This window comes from Aquarana catesbeiana, linkage group LG01, assembly GCF_042186555.1.
Source record: "Aquarana catesbeiana isolate 2022-GZ linkage group LG01, ASM4218655v1, whole genome shotgun sequence".
NCBI classification, from domain to species: Eukaryota; Metazoa; Chordata; class Amphibia; order Anura; family Ranidae; genus Aquarana; species Aquarana catesbeiana.
The window spans coordinates 600,049,937-600,065,856 of NC_133324.1; the positions used below are offsets into that span (position 1 = coordinate 600,049,937).

Genomic DNA, 15,920 nt, shown 5'->3' on the forward strand with positions numbered 1-15,920 from the left:
CATTACAGCCATTGGGACACAACATTTTCGATTAGTGAGCCTGTTATACATCGCTGTATCCTATTATGCATTATGATCATATTACTAGATGCTGTGTTTATTATTTTTAGCCATTGATGATGCTAAGCATATTTTATTGTCTATGTTTTTTTTATAATTATCTGGCTGAGTTTTATATTCCATTGAAGGTTTTACCTCTACTTTTGATTTTTATGTCCCCTAAATTCAGCCATTTTGTTGAAGCCCTTGTGTGTATTCAATTTGTGACCGGAAGTAGTTGCGTTATGACCACTTCCGGTTTAACCCGGATATATGTGTCATAATAGCGCGACGTAAGTCTTTCAATGAGCAGTGCTAACATAAAGCCTTACACTGAGCATGTGTAGGCGTCTTTCAAATGCCGCAGCTGTATTCAAACAAGGTAAATGACATTTTTTTATATCTGACACTAGAAATTAATCCCGCCATAGCTGCAGGGCTCATTCCTCCAGATGAAGCCACGTGGGAGGTGGTGAAACTTGTAGAGGTGGAGCCTGGAGGTGGACTACTACTACTGAGTGAGACTGTCATGTCATTTTTAATTTTTAAAAAAATGTCATTAAATGTGAGTTCAATGCTAGCTAGGGTGGAGTGGTTTCATTTTGAACTCCTCGGATACTGCACTATAGGAGGCACTTTCTCTCGTCTTTTTTCATGTGTTGCTGAACTTACCGTTAGTCATTGTGGATTTAAAGTTTGAAGCAACACAGTGGAAGGACTACCTACCTGCTTTTGATTACTTTAACCCGGAAGTGTGTCATAATAGCGCGATGTAAGTCTTTCAATGAGCAGTGCTAACATGAGGCCTAACACTGAGCATGTGCGGGCGTCTTTCAAACGCCGCAGCTGTATTCAAACAAGGCAATTGACATTTCTTTTTATATCTGACACTATAAATTAATCCCGCCATAGCCGCAGGGCTCATTCCTCCAGATGGAGAAACTAGTAGATGTGGAGCCTGGCGGTGGACTACTACTACTACTGAGCAAGACTGTCATGTAATTTTTAATGCTTTTAAAATTTCATTAAATGTGAGTTCAATGCTAGCTGGGGTGGAGTGGTTTCATTTTTTTCATGTGTTGCTGAACTTACCAGTAGTCATTGTGGATTTAAAGCTTGAAGCAGCACAGTGGAAGGAGTACCTACCCGTTTTTGATTACTTTCATCCTTTGAGCCAAGATGAAAACTACTCACAAAAGAGCACTCACAAGAGCCTCTGATGAAGAAGGAATCCCTTCGAAACGCGTCAGCCAGCAGCGGTTCGCATGTCCACTCTCCAGGACTCAGAGACTGCAATCAGTAGACAGACTTCCATATGTCAAAGACCTTTTTAAGCGTGAATGTCTCCCACTTTTGTGAGTAGTTTTCATTATGTTTTTTGAAAAAATGTACCATAAGATAATGCACTAGGCTGGTGCGCCCACTTTTCTTTGTGTTTTTGTCTACTACTAGGATATCCCTATCCTGGAGGGCAGCAAGACCGAAAGCGATTATCCAATTTGATCGTTTGGATCATCTAGCCAACACAGCTTTGCGAAGGAGTATTTGTTTCTTTTGTAGCCCTATCTCTCAAGACTTGGGTTTCAACAGCCAGGCTGACAAAGACAGCGAATGAGAAGCAGGATGAAACACTGGACCCTGAGACAGCAGATCAGGGTGGTCTGATAGGAAGGGGGATGTCCGAATACCACCAGCTTCTGGGCCAGTTTTTGGCAATTAGCATCACAAGAATTCCCTCAATCCTGTGAAGCAGGCATAGAATATTTTCATGAGGAAAAGCATATATCAAGGAGAAATTATCCCAAGGGGTCACCAGAGCATCCACTGCAAAAACCCTCAGGTCCTGTGACCGAGACATGAATCTTTCCAATTTGTGGTTGAATCTGGACGCTCCCCAGGCATCTTCCTATCTCCTACAAATGACCTGAAATGCCTCTGGGTCCCGGGTCTATTCTCCCAAGTCTAGCTGTTCTGGCTGAGGAAGTTCACCTGTCAATTTTACACACCTATAATGTGCACAGCGGACGACAAAATGTAACTTTTTGCCCACTGCAGAATCATGTTTGCTCCCTTTGAGCTGTGCAACTTCTGGTCTGCCCTGGTGGTTGATGAATGCCACTGCCATGGCATTGTTTGACTGAAAGAGCATCAGCAGACCCTGATGGCAGTTTTTCCACATCTGAAGGGAGAGGAGAATAGCCCTGAGCTCTAGGGTGTTGATGGGAAGTCAGGATTATCTCACTGGTCAAGGTTCCTAGACTGCCACCATCTGAGTATTGCTTGCCAGCCCTAGAGGCTGGCATCTGTTGTGATCACCATCTACATCGAAAGGAGTTTCCCGATTCAAGCATCGGGCTGAATATATACAATGTCAGAGAAAGACTGGCCTCTGCCGATTGGTTACTCCAGAGAATAGAAATAGGATGCTGTGTTGTAACAGCCTGAAGTGAATCTGGGCACACAACCCTACTTCGAAAAAAGCCACCATCAGACCCAGACCCCTCATGCAAAACCATACTGAGAGTTAATGACAGGATCTTTAAATCGGGATCTTCGCCAGCAGGAGAAACACTTAAGTCAGAGCTGTGTCCAGGACAAGACCCAAGTACTCTAAGTGTTGGTTCAGATGCAGACCTCTGGAGGTTGAGAAGAAAATGCTGCAGTAGTTAAGCAATCCTCTGAATGTTGTAAGACAGTGTCTAATAGATAAAGCCATCCAGATACCCCACAATGTGAACACTCTGGGAACGAAGTTAGAGGTTAATTGGAGGCAGGACCTTTGTGAAAACCCAAGGAGCCATGGACAGGCCAAAAGAAAGTGCCACAAACTGAAAATAATGCCCGTCCAGGGCAAAACACAGAAAAAGTGTTAATGTAAGGGAAAAATTGGGAAATCCAAGTAAGCATACTTGATGTCCAGAGAAGCCAGGAGGTCCCCTCATTGAAGGAAGGTAATGACTGACCTAGCCGACTACATGTGGACTTTTCAGGTATTTGCTGAGGCCCTTAAGGTCTAGAATGGGATAGACCTTGCCTTTTGGCTTTGGGACCATGAACAAGTTAGAGTAAAAGCCCTGAAACCTCTTACATCATTGTAATGGGAACAATGACTCCCATGGAAAAAAGCTGCTGAGGTGACCTGAGGAGTCTGTGCACACTGTGGAGAGGGCTGCACATTGGAAGTAATGAATTAGTGAGGGAAGAGTACTTAAACTACACCCTGTTCACTCTCCTCTGATTCTGCATCATCTTGGAATGGCATATCAGGGTCCAATTCTCTGACAAATGAGAGTAGGATTCTTGGGGGATAGGTTTTTGGGCTCTGGACAAAGATGAATTAAGACCCGGTGGGCATTTAAGTCACGGTGGGCATACCCCTAGGGGGGTCTTTAGGGACCAGGTCCCATTGTGATGGCCCTAGACCTCTATAGCATCCTGCCCACGCAGGATTTGGTGCCTGAAACAACATTACAGGCTGTCCCCACAGTATGGGGTCTAGGTACGGTTCCCTTTGTTCTACTTAGGTTGATCCAATCTGGATACACTGCTTCTGTAGACACTGAAATTGACAAAAGAATTATTTAGGAAAAGAAAAAGAAAATAAAGTAGTAAAGCTGGTTTCTCCAGAAGGAAGAAGTAGTCCATCACCTATAGACACTAGCAAAAAACTGAAGACTTGTGGAGTTGGGGAGGGTTATAGGGAGGAGGACTTCCGTTTCAATACAATCACCTGAAGGTATGGAGCTATAACTCATGGTGTACGAATTAGTTGCCTGTGTTCCGTACTGTATGATTAAGATAAAGTTTTGCCCTTATATCTACTTTAGCCAAGGCACTAAAACGATTAAGGACAAGTTAAAACCTTTTTTCTGTAATGTTTTAAAATCAAATGATATTATTATGCAGGATTTATATAGCGCCGACAGTTTGCGCAGTGCTTTACAACATTAGGGCAGACAATTCAATTCAATTCAATACAGGAGGAATCAGAGGGCCCTACTCGTTAGAGCTTACAATCTAGGAGGGAGGGTCAAGTGATACCAAAGGGTAATGGCTGTGGGGGGGGTGAGCTGATGAAGAAAATAAAAAAGTGCAGTTGTTAGGTAGAGGGAGGATAGGCTTCTCTGAAGAGAAAAGTTTTCAGGGATCACCTAAAAGTGGATAGGTTTGGAGACAGTCTGACAGATTGGGGTAGGGAATTCCAGAGGATGGGAGAGGCTCGGGAGAAGTCCTGGAGGCGAATATGGGAGGAGGTGATGAGGGAGCTAGAGAGCAGGAGGTCTTTGGAGGAACGAAGAGGACGATTAGGTTGGTATTTTGGGACTAGGCTAGTGATGTAGCTAGGGGCAGAGTTGTGCATGGCTTTGTAACTTGTTAGTATTTTGAATTAAATTTGTTGGGCAAGTGGTAGCCAATGGAGGGATTGGCAGAGGGAGGTATCGGACACTGAGCGGTTTGTAAGGTGGATGAGTCTGGCAGCAGCATTCATGATGGACTGAAGGGGGGTAGTCTATTTAAAGGTAAGACAATGAGGGAGTTGCAGAAGTCGAGGCGAGAGATAACCAGGAAATGAATCATAAGCTTTGTGGTTTCATTGGTTAGAAAGGGACGTAGTTTAGAGATAGTTTGGTATAAATGATATTGAAAGCCGTGGGAGGCAATAAACTGACCCAGGGAAGAGGTGTAGATTAAAAATAGGAGAGGTCCAAGAACAGAACCTTGGGGGACCCCGACAGAGAAGGGAAGAGGAGAGGAGGAAGTAGAATTGTAAGTGACACTGAAGGCGCGTTGGGATAGGTAGGATGAGAGCCACTGAAGAGCAGAGTCACAGAGACTGAGGAAGTAAAGTAGTAAAGTTTTTTTTTTTTTTTTTTTTTTTTGAGGAGGGGGTGGTCAACTGTATCAAAGGCAGCTGAAAGGTCCAGAAGTAGGAGTACAGAGTAGTGTTTGTTGGTTTTTGCGGTTAGTAGGTTTAAAAGAGCAGTTTCTGTGGAGTGTTGAGGGCGAAATCTAGATTGAAGGGGGTCAAGAAGGTTCTTCTTAGTGAAGTGGTCACTCGGTTGTAAACCAGGCGTTTAACCACTTCAGCCCCGGAAGGATTTACCCCCTGACCAGAGCACTTTTTACAATTTGGCACTGTGTCGCTTTAACTGCTAATTGCGCGGTCATGCAATGCTGTACCCAAACGAAATTTGCGTCCTTTTCTTCCCACAAATAGAGCTTTCTTTTGATGGTATTTGATCACCTCTGCGGTTTTTATTTTTTGAGCTATAAACGGAAAAAGACCGAAAATTTTGAAAAAAACCCCCGATATTTTCTACTTTTTGTTATAATAAAAATTACAATAAACTCAATTTTAGTCATACATTTAGTCCAAAATGTATTCAGCCACATGTCTTTGGTAAAAAAAATGTCAATAAGTGTATATTTATTGGTTTGCGCAAAAGTTATAGTGTCTACAAACTAGGGTACATTTTCTGGAATTTACACAGCTTTTAGTTTATGACTGCCTATCTCATTTCTTGAGGTGCTAAAATGGCAGGGCAGTACAAACCCCTCCCCCCCCCCCAAATTACCCCATTTTGGAAAGTAGACACCCCAAGGAAATTGCTGAGAGGCATGTTGAGCCCATTGAATATTAATTTTTTTTGTCCCAAGTGATTGAATAATGACAAAAAAAAAATTACAAAAAGTTGTCACTATATGGGGATACCACATGTGTGGGACTTTTTGGGAGCCTAGCTGCGTACGGGGGCCCCAAAAACCAATCACCGCCTCAGGATTTCTAAGGGCGTAAATTTTTGATTTCACTCCTCACTACCTATCACAGTTTTGAAGCCCATAAAATGCCAAGATGGCACAACCCCCCCCCCCCCCCCCCCCAAATGACCCCATTTTGGAAAGTAGACACCCCAAGCTATTTGCTCAGAGGCATGGTGAGTATTTTGCAGCTCTCATTTGTTTTTGAAAATGAAGAAAGAAAAGAAAAATGTATTTGTATGTATTTTTTCAATTTTCAAAACTTTGTGACAAAAAGCTAGGTCTGCAAGGAGTGAAATCAAAAATTTACGCCCTTAGAAAGCCTGAAGGCGGTGCTTGGTTTTTGGGGTCCCGTATGCAGCTAGGCTCCTAAAAAAGTCTCACACGTGTGGTATCCCCGTACTCAGGAGAAGCAACAGAATGTATTTTGGGGTGTAATTTGACATATGCCCATGGCATGTTTGAGCAATATATCATTTAGTGACAACTTTGTGCAGAAAAAAAAAAAAATTGTCTTTTTCCCGCAACTTGTGTCACAATATAAAATATTCCATGGACTCGACATGCCTCTCAGCAAATAGCTTGGGGTGTCTACTTTCCAAAATGGGGTCATTTGGGGGGGTTTTGAGCTGTCCTGGCATTTTATGCACAACATTTAAAAGCTTATGTCACACATCACCCACTCTTCTAACCACTTGAAGACAAAGCTCTTTCTGACATTATTTGTTTACATGAAAAAAAAAATTTTTTTTTGCAAGAAAATTACTTTGAACCCCCAAACATTATATATTTTTTTAAAGCAAAGGCCCTACAGATTAAAATGGTGGGTGTTTCATTTTTTTTTTTTCACACAGTATTTGCGCAGCGATTTTTCAAACACATTTTTTGGGGAAAAAACACTTTTTTAAATTTTAATGCACTAAAACACACTATATTGCCCAAATGTTTGATGAAATCATGATCTTAGGCCGAGTACATGGATACCAAACATGACATGCTTTAAAATTGCGCACAAACGTGCAGTGGCGACAAACTACATACATTTTTAAAAGCCTTTACAGGTTACCACTTTAGATTTACAGAGGAGGTCTACTGCTAAAATTACTGCCCTCGATCTGACCTTCGCGGTGATACCTCACATGCATGGTGCAATTGCTGTTTACATTTGACGCCAGACCAACGCTTGCGTTCGCCTTTGCGCGAGAGCAGGGGGGACAGGGGTGCTTTTTTTTTTTTTCTCTCTTTATTATTTTTTTTGCTTTTTTATCTTATTTTTAAACTGTTCCTTTCATATTTTTTTTTTTTATCATTTTTATTCTTATGTCAGGGAATGTAAAATATCCCCTATGATAGCAATAGGTAGTGACAGGTACTCTTCTTTTTTTTTTTCTTTTTTTTTTTAAATGGGGTCTATTAGACCCTAGATCTCTCCTCTGCCCTCAAAGCATCTGACCACATCAAGATCAGTGTGATAAAATGCTTTCCCAATGGCGCTGTTTACATCCGGCGAAATCTAAGTCATGAAATGCTTGTAATGTGATTGGAGCCATTCAGGTCTCTGATCAGCTCTATGGTCAGCTGGCGGAATCACCGGCTGCATTCTCAGGTTCCCTGTTGGGACAGGAGAGCCAGAGGAAAAACATGGAAGACGGTGGGAGGGGAGGACATTCCCTCCCACTGCTTGTAAAAGCAGTCTAGAGGCTAATTAGCCGCTAGGATTGCTTTTACATGAAAGCCGACCGCTGGCTGAAAAGAATGATACCAAGATGACAGCTAAACCTGCAGGCATCATTCTGGTATAACCACTCAAAGTCCAGCAACATACCAGTATGCTGCTGGTCTTTGTTGGGCATATATTGTAATCTTTTTTTTTTTTTTTTTCATGCAGCCTGCGGGCTGAACGAAAAAGAGAGATTGATTGGTGGGTATGCCCACCATTAGAATACCTCCCTTCATCCACCCACTTCTAATGATGGGCATACATGCACCATTTATATATGCTGAAGCATGGGGGCATCCGCCCCAAAAGTTAGGAGCAAATCGCTCCTACGCCCCTGCTGCCCCCATGCTCCGGCATATATCACCTCCGCTGGAGTCACGGCTTTATATATCGTGGGAGCAAACGCTGTTGCTGTCAAGATAAATAAATCCGCGCGGCAGCTGAATGGCGTACCTGAAGACAAAAAAAAATGGTTAACAATAAAACACAGTAAACAGTAAAGTATAAATAAATTGCATAACTGAAAAGCAAACATGATAAAACATAATAACAATAAAACATTGCAGAATAGAATACAGTAAAAAAGAGCAGAACAATAGAGAGAATAGAGAGAGAGAGAACAATAAAACTACTATTTTTGTTTTTTTATTTTATATATTTTTTTGTGTTTTTACACTTTTTTTGTAATTGTAACTTTTAAAACTGTAACTGCTTCCAGGTTCGGGTCTCTCAAAATGCCATGGCATCTTGGGAGACCCTGTGAAAGTGTGCCTAGTCTGTGCAATGCTGTACCCTACGCTAATACTCAACTAGTGTATGGTAGCGTTCAAAACATTCACCAATGCAAAGACCAGGATTGTCAGGACAGGAGGGACAATAATAGCGGGTGTCACGTCTATATCCGTGCTTGCTGCAGACACAACATCTTTTTTGGGGGGGTTCGTTGGGTAGGGGTACTCGGGAGGAGGACATAAAGAAAATGCCTCTCATGCAGCCGACTGCATTTGGTTGGGGATGTGAATGGGGGAAGTACGGGCGCTGCAGAAGTGGTGGGTTCCCAATTAGGATTGGCGAATGCAGCAGGAAGGGCACTATGGGCACGACGGGTCTGTGTTTGTCTTCTTGGTGGCAGCGGGACACTACTTGTGCTTGCCACCTCACCAGCTTGAACTGCACTTATGGGACTCGCCACGTCACCAAGTGTTACTGCAGTGCTGGTTTGACTACGACCGGGGTGTACTAGGCCGCTGGTGCTTGCCAGTTCACCAAAACACTACCAAAAAAACTGTTAGCAATCGCAGGGATCAGGCCTGATATTGATCCGTTCAGATACTATACCACTAAGGGAGGTGTACGGTGCGTGCGTGGGTGTTAGCGCTACTGGCACTAACCTGACGCTGCCTGGGGCTGGCGCTTGCCAGTTCTCCGAACGGCTCCAAAAAAACGTAGCGATCGCAGGGATCAGGCCTGACTCTGCGAACGCTGCAGTTATGCGTTTAGTGTTTTGTAAGTGACAGTGATCGATCGATACTGCACTTGGGTGGGCTGGGCCGGGCGGAGGGGCAAAACGCAGGTGCTAGCAGGTATCTGGGCTGATCCCGCTAACACTGCGTTTTTGGGAACCCTGAACTGCTGGGGAACGCTAGTATAGATCTGATCGGATCAGATATTGATCCGTTCAGATACTATACCACTAAGGGAGGTGTATGCTGCGTGCGTGGGTGTTAGCGGTACTGGCACTAACCTGACGCTGCCTGGGGTGACGCAGACCCTATCTGACCCTAAAACCTAAATTATATCACCGCCGGGCAATCGGGGCTAATCCTTTATTAGGTAATAAACGGCGGGTGCCCTGACACTATAAAAAATAAACTAACTAACCAGCGTCACCCGTAAAAGTTATACGGTGATCATTGGTGAAAGGGTTAACTAGGGGGCAATCAAGGGGTTAAAACCTTTATTAGATAGTATATGGGGGTCCCTGACGCTATAAAACGCTGACGGCGAACCTATATATTTACCTCCCTAACTAGCGTCACCAGTGACACTAATACAGCGATCAAAAAAACGATCGCTTAGTGACACTGGCGACGGGGGGTGATCAAGGGGTTAAAACTTTATTAGGGGGGTACCCTAGACCTAAAGGGGGCCTAACACTAACTGCCCTACCACTTCTAACTGTCACAAACTGACACCAATGCAGTAATCAGAAAAAAAAACAAAAAACTGCTTGGTGTCACTGTGATTGGGGGGGTGGGGGTGATCGGGGTGTGTAATGTGTGCCTGGTGTGTTTTGCTGTGTGTGTTGTGTTGTGCACTTACTCAGATGTCTTCTCTCCTCGGCGCCGGAAAATACCGAGCCGAGGAGAGATGACATCACTTCCTCTGCCGCTGTTTACTATACAGCAGCAGAGGAAGATTCTCATTCGTTGGGAGGGATCGCGAGGGGGTGGCCACGAATGAGTGGTCTCCCCCTCAGCCTGGATCGCTCCCCTAAGGATGCCGACCACCTCGGGCAACGGGGGGGCGCGATGCACCCCCCGCCCACGGGGGGCACATCACGTACCAGTTACGTGATTTTGCCTGCCCGTGCCATTCTGCCGCAGTATATCTGCGTTAGGCGGTCGGCAAGTGGTTAAGTAATTTAGAAGAAAAGGGGAGCAGGGAGATACGGGGTAGATTGTTAAGATTGGTAAGGTCCAAGGATGGCTTTTTTAAGTATGGGGGTAACCAATACGTGTTTTAGAGCATTGGGGAAGATGCCAGAAGAGAGGGAGAGATTGGAGCTGTGGGTTATAGAGTGTAGGATAGAGTCAGAGGGTGACCGTAGTATTTGAGAGAGAATAGGGTCCAGGGGACAGGTGGTTAGGTGAGCGTTAGGAGTTTAGCAACTTTGTTTATAGTAGCAGGTTTGAATAAGGGGAGTGTCAATGACAAATTGTATCAATCTTATTTTTGAACTGATTAGCAATCTCTTGGGCAGTGCGTGAGTCAGTGGATGGAGGACGAAGTAGAGAGTTGAAGGTAGAAAAGAGTTGAAGGGGACTGGATGAGAGAGTGTTGATAAGAGTGGTAAAATAGGTCTGCTTGGCAGTGTGGAGGAAAGAATTGTATTTTTGGAGGGCAGATTTGTATTGGTTGAAGTCTTTGAGAGACTTATGCCCCGTACACACGGTCGGACTTTGTTCGGACATTCCGACAACAAAATCCTAGGATTTTTTCCGACGGATGTTGGCTCAAACTTGTCTTGCATACACACGGTCACACAAAGTTGTCGGAAAATGCGATAGTTCTAAACGCGGTGACGTAAAACACATACGTCGGGACTATAAATGGGGCAGTGGCCAATAGCTTTCATCTCTTTATTTATTCTGAGCATGCGTGGCACATTGTCCGTCGGATTTGTGTACACACGTTCGGAATTTCCGACAACGGATTTTGTTGTCGGAAAATTTTATATCCTGCTCTCAAACTTTGTGTGTCTGAAAATCCGATGGAAAATGTGTGATGGAGCCTACACACGGTCGGAATTTCCGACAACAAGGTCCTATCACACATTTTCCGTTGGAAAATCCGACCGTGTGTACGGGGCATTAGTCTTGTGCCAAAGACGCTCAAGAGCATGACTACGTTTTTTGAGAATTCTGGTGTCATCTGTTTGCCAGGGTTGTAGGGGTTGAGACCTGATTCTGTGTGTAGTGAGGGGAGCAAGCTTGTCCAGGGTGGAGGACAGGGATGTATTCTAGATGGAAGTGGCTTGGTTGGGATGAGATTTTGTCATAGAGGTGGTCAGTAGCAGAATAGAGGAGAGATGGGTTGAAGCGGCGAAGGTTTCTACGGGTGATGGTTAGGCAATTGGAGGGAAGGGTGGTGAAAGACAGGGAGAGAAAAACTAATAAGATGGTGGTTAGAGAGAGGAAAAGGATTGTTGGAGAAGTTGCATGGAGTGCATAGGTAGGAGAATAAAAAGGTCAAGGCTGTTGCCATCAGAGTAGAAGCCTGTACCCATTGCTTCAGGTCAAATGAGGTTAGACTAAGAAGTTTAGAAGTAGCAGGAGTGTTTGTATTAGCAGGGATGTTGAGATCACAGAGAAGGATTGTGGGAATTTTAGAAGAAAGAAGGGTAGCCAGGCAGAAAACTCATCAAGGAAAGTTGATAATGGCTCAGGGGGCCGATAGGTCACATAAATTCTTAGGGAAGTTGGAGAGAATAGACATATACAGTGAGCTTCAAATGATAGAAAAAAAAGGGAGCAGAGTGAACAACCTGGAAGGTGCTCTGTGGGGATAGGAGGAATTCCACTCCACCTCCCTTGTGTCCATTAAGTCTAGGGGAGCGAGTCCAGAGAAGGCCACCGCGGGAGAGGGAAGCAGGAGGAGTGTCGGATTCATGGAGACAGGTTTCGGTGACAGCAAGTAGATTAAAGGAATTAGTGACAGAGGTCATGAACAGCAGTGAGTTTATGGCAGACAGAGCGGGCGTTCCAGAGGGCACAGAAGAAGGGGAGGCTGGTTTTGGGAAGAGGAATGGAGACTAAATTGCGTAGACTGCGACTACTGCCAGAGGGTGTGGGGTGATGGGTGTGTTGGGTACAGTTTAATAAGGGAGGCCCAGGGTTTGGGGAAATATCTCCAGAGGTTAGGAGAAGCAGAAGTGTAAAGGAGGTAATATGAGAATACAATTTGTATGAGGGGACATGCTTCAGCATCCTGGGGGGTTTGTTAGTATATAGGCTTAGTGTTAGAAAGAGGTGATGAGTGCAGTAATAGGGAGAGGGGAGAAGTGAGGGTGATATGTACAGATTGTGGGGTGGAGAAGAAGGGTGAAGAAAAGAGAGCTTGAGGAGAGAGGCTGCAATTGTGAAAAGGAGAGGTAAAGAGTACATGTTTCAGAGAGGAAGGTGAGACGATTTGGAAATGAGGTCACCTGCAGTCTGGTGTTTTGTAAAGTAGTCTGCTGTTGATGTTGACCCTTTCACAGTCAAAGCGCCCGGGCGTCGGGCGTTTTAGTGTAGCTTTTCAGCCGCTAGCGGCACTTTTAACCCCTGCTAGCGGCCGAAAAAGGGTTAAAATGATTCAATGGGCATTGATTTCAATGGGCAGGGGTGCTTTAGGAGCGGTGTATACACTGCTCCTAAAGTGCCTCAAAGATGCTGCTTGCAGTACTTTTTTTTTTAGGTCTTGCCAGCGCACCACTCCAGTGTGAAAGCCCTCAGGCTTTCACATTGGAGTGACAAAAGAGGTGCTTTACAATCGCTATTTTTAGCGCTATAGCGCCTGTAAAGCGCCTCAGTGTGAAAGGGGTCTAAAGAAGGCCTTGTTTTATACTGTGTTGGGTGTGGATGGAATATGGCAATTAATCAATCGGGAGGTAATAATCAGGCACACAGCTAGCAGAGCAGAACTTTTCACACCACAAACTGCAAGAGGACCAAATTTGTAGAGATAAGGGAACCCATAATTTACGTAATACTTAAAGGCTAAATAAACATCAAAATAATGTGAACATGGCTACATATGGAGTTGATACAGCAGTGACATATGATACAATTTTTACCAAAGTAAAAAAAAACAAGTAACAAACATTTTGTTATAGAAATCAGCTTGCTGATTACAACTTTTTTTCTGACACTATGGGGGTTATTTACTAAAGGAAAATCCATTTTGCCCACACGCGGTCGGAATTTCTGACAACAAGGTCCTTGCACACATTTTCCGTCGGAAAATCCGACTGTGTGTACAGGGCATAAGGCTTAATGTACACGGGACGTTTTTACAACTTCTTCTGAACGATTTACCTTTAAAACGTCCGTTTTGCCACTTTTACATGCCGGGTTTAGCTGCGTTTTCGTTTAGAAGCATTTGAAAGATAGCCAAAAATGAAAAACGCCTGTAAACTAAACGCGAGTTACCGCGTTTAGAAGCGTTTGGCGCTTGAAATGCCTCTAAACTCAGCGTCTGAACTCATTTTTTTTGCTTTCCAAAAAAGGCCTCTAAACTCAACTGCCTAGAAACGACCCTGTGTACATGTACTGATAAGATAACAGAGGAGAGTTCAGGAGCAGTTGAAAAAAATGCCTAACTACTCCTAAACGTCCATTTAGCAGCAGCAGTGTACATGAGGCCAATAAGTGAAAGTCCTGCCTTACAGCAGATACCACAAGACCCTGCTATTAGCCAGCAGATCCTGCTTTTTTCCAGCCCAATTTCAGAACTAAGCCGTGCAAACCGGCATTCCACAACCCAAAAAGAGGGCTTAAAGTGTTAGGCTTAATGTACACGGGACGTTTTTAAAACCTCTCGTGAACGATTTAACTTGACAGATAGTAACCCACGTTTAAAACGTCCGCTTTGCCGCGTTTACATGCCGCGTTTGCGTTTAGAAGCGTTTGGAAAAAAAAAATATTTTTTTTTCAAAATAGCCAAAAATGAAAAACGTCTGTAAACGAAACATGGCTAAATGCGTGTTACTGCGTTTAGCGTTTGAAATGCCTCTAAACTCAGCATCTGAACTCATTTTTTTGCTTTTCAAAAAAGGTCTCTAAACTCAACTGCCTAAAAATGATATTAAATGAACCTGTGTACATGTACTGATAAGATAACATTGAATGAGTTCAGGGGCAGCTGAAAAAAGCATCCAACTGCCTCTAAATGTCCGTTTACCAGCAGCAGTGTACATGAGGCCTTACTAAACCCAGGATCCTGCATTAACTCTGGTCTCCCACAGTATACATAACATGGAAATGCAATTATTTTAGTAAATATAAACTGTTAAATACATTTTCTCATCAGCAGTATAGAGCAGTCTTGTGACTTCTATCAGTGTGTGGTTAAAGCTTGTAGGAAGATTTTTCATTTTGCTCTCACTGTCCTATCAGCAGATAGACTGCGGACTGTGGAAGAAGGGGAGGAACAGGGAAGACAGGATCAAACAGCCATTTTACATAATGCAGAGGATTAACCCTGTATGTTCCACAGTGAGTATAACAAGCAGGCTTTACTGCATATACAGACTGATTTTATTGTTGCGGATTTAGAAACACTAAGTAGTTAATAAGAGCATGTTCATTGGGTAGGAGAATGACAGATAACAGATTAGCTTTGAAGTCATAAAGTAAAGCTGGCACAGCAGCGGATCACAGAGGAGTTTTCTATGAAGTCTGTTCAAAGGAACAACTTTTCATTTTAAATGTTTAAAAAAAAGGATTACTTTATTGCATCCTGCATTTGCAAAAAGCATAACTTAACCTTCAGACATTTTTACAATCTAAACGTTCATACTGAATTCCAAAAACATTTATGATCAGCTGGTATATAAGGTGATTAGGGATTGGTTGTTAAAAGTCATCAGGTAAAATGTAACAGTAGTAGCAACTGTCATTAACTTTAAAAAAAAGTTCTAATATTCCTTGAAAAGGGCAACTCTTACCTTTAGAATCTAAAAAATATTCTGTAGTGAAAGAATTCCAGTGTTTCTTGTTTTTCAAGCAAGGAGAATCAAAATCTTGACTTATGACATGTAAATGAATATGGCTATGTAGAAGAAAAATAAACTATTACTTGCATACTGGAGGAAAATGACTGGAAATAATATTTCAGGTTACCCTCATAAAAATACAAAATATCTTACCTCATGCTTGGAATAGCATGGTACCCAAGCCTAAACTTTGCTCTACTCAGAGATGAATGTTCCTGTATAATATTCTCCCCAACTTCATACATGTGCTGTAACAAATCTAAATGTTCTGATCGAAGTGCTTTTAGACTGGAGATGGATTGCCATGGTAAAACAAGCCAGTGGTAGCGTGCCTTGGGGTACTTGTCCTTGATTACCACTACTTTATCATTTTTGAAGACCTTTATCAAAACAAGAAGAATATTCAACAATACTCAAACAAGGTGATTTTTAGCAACATAAAGCTCTTTACTCCAATTGACAAAATGCTGCTATTAGTTATGTACAATTATATCAGAAATAAAAAAGAACACCCTGAAAAAGGATACAGCTTTAGACAATAGATAATATGAAAGGAACAATACAGTGTTCACCAACAGAGAAAAAATACCCTCATCCCCAGTCATCTCTGAACTCTGGAGAATCTCCAACCCAAACTTTTTTTCTGATAGAGGATGCTGTGGTATGCTACATTGGGGAAATGGTGAAGGTGCATTTTTTTTATGCATTGTGTTAATGTGAATGGGCCTTTAAAGTTGGAAGTTCTAAGGGTTTTTCTGCTCTTGTTATTCGGTTAGAATTACCTCCTTTCAATGTGAAACACTGATGAGTGGTGGTAACACTGACTAAACACTGAGCTGTCGAGCAGCTCTAAAGTCATCAATACTTCACCAGTTTTTGGGTCATATACCATCTTTATTGTAAGGTAGAATGTATACTGTGACA

General features: G+C 43.0%; 1 protein-coding gene across 3 annotated transcripts in view; it reads right to left on the minus strand.

Annotated features, from left to right (window-relative positions):
• The window catches only part of APTX (aprataxin), a 65,623-nt gene that overhangs the window by 12,923 nt on the left and 36,780 nt on the right, over positions 1 to 15,920 (minus strand). For all 3 annotated transcript variants that reach the window (XM_073598733.1, XM_073598724.1, XM_073598741.1), the window contains 2 exons: positions 15,150 to 15,376; positions 14,949 to 15,052 (listed from right to left, as the gene is read on the minus strand). In XM_073598733.1, coding sequence (XP_073454834.1) covers positions 14,949 to 15,052; positions 15,150 to 15,376 — 331 coding nt within the window. The remainder of the gene's footprint in view (positions 1 to 14,948; positions 15,053 to 15,149; positions 15,377 to 15,920) is intronic.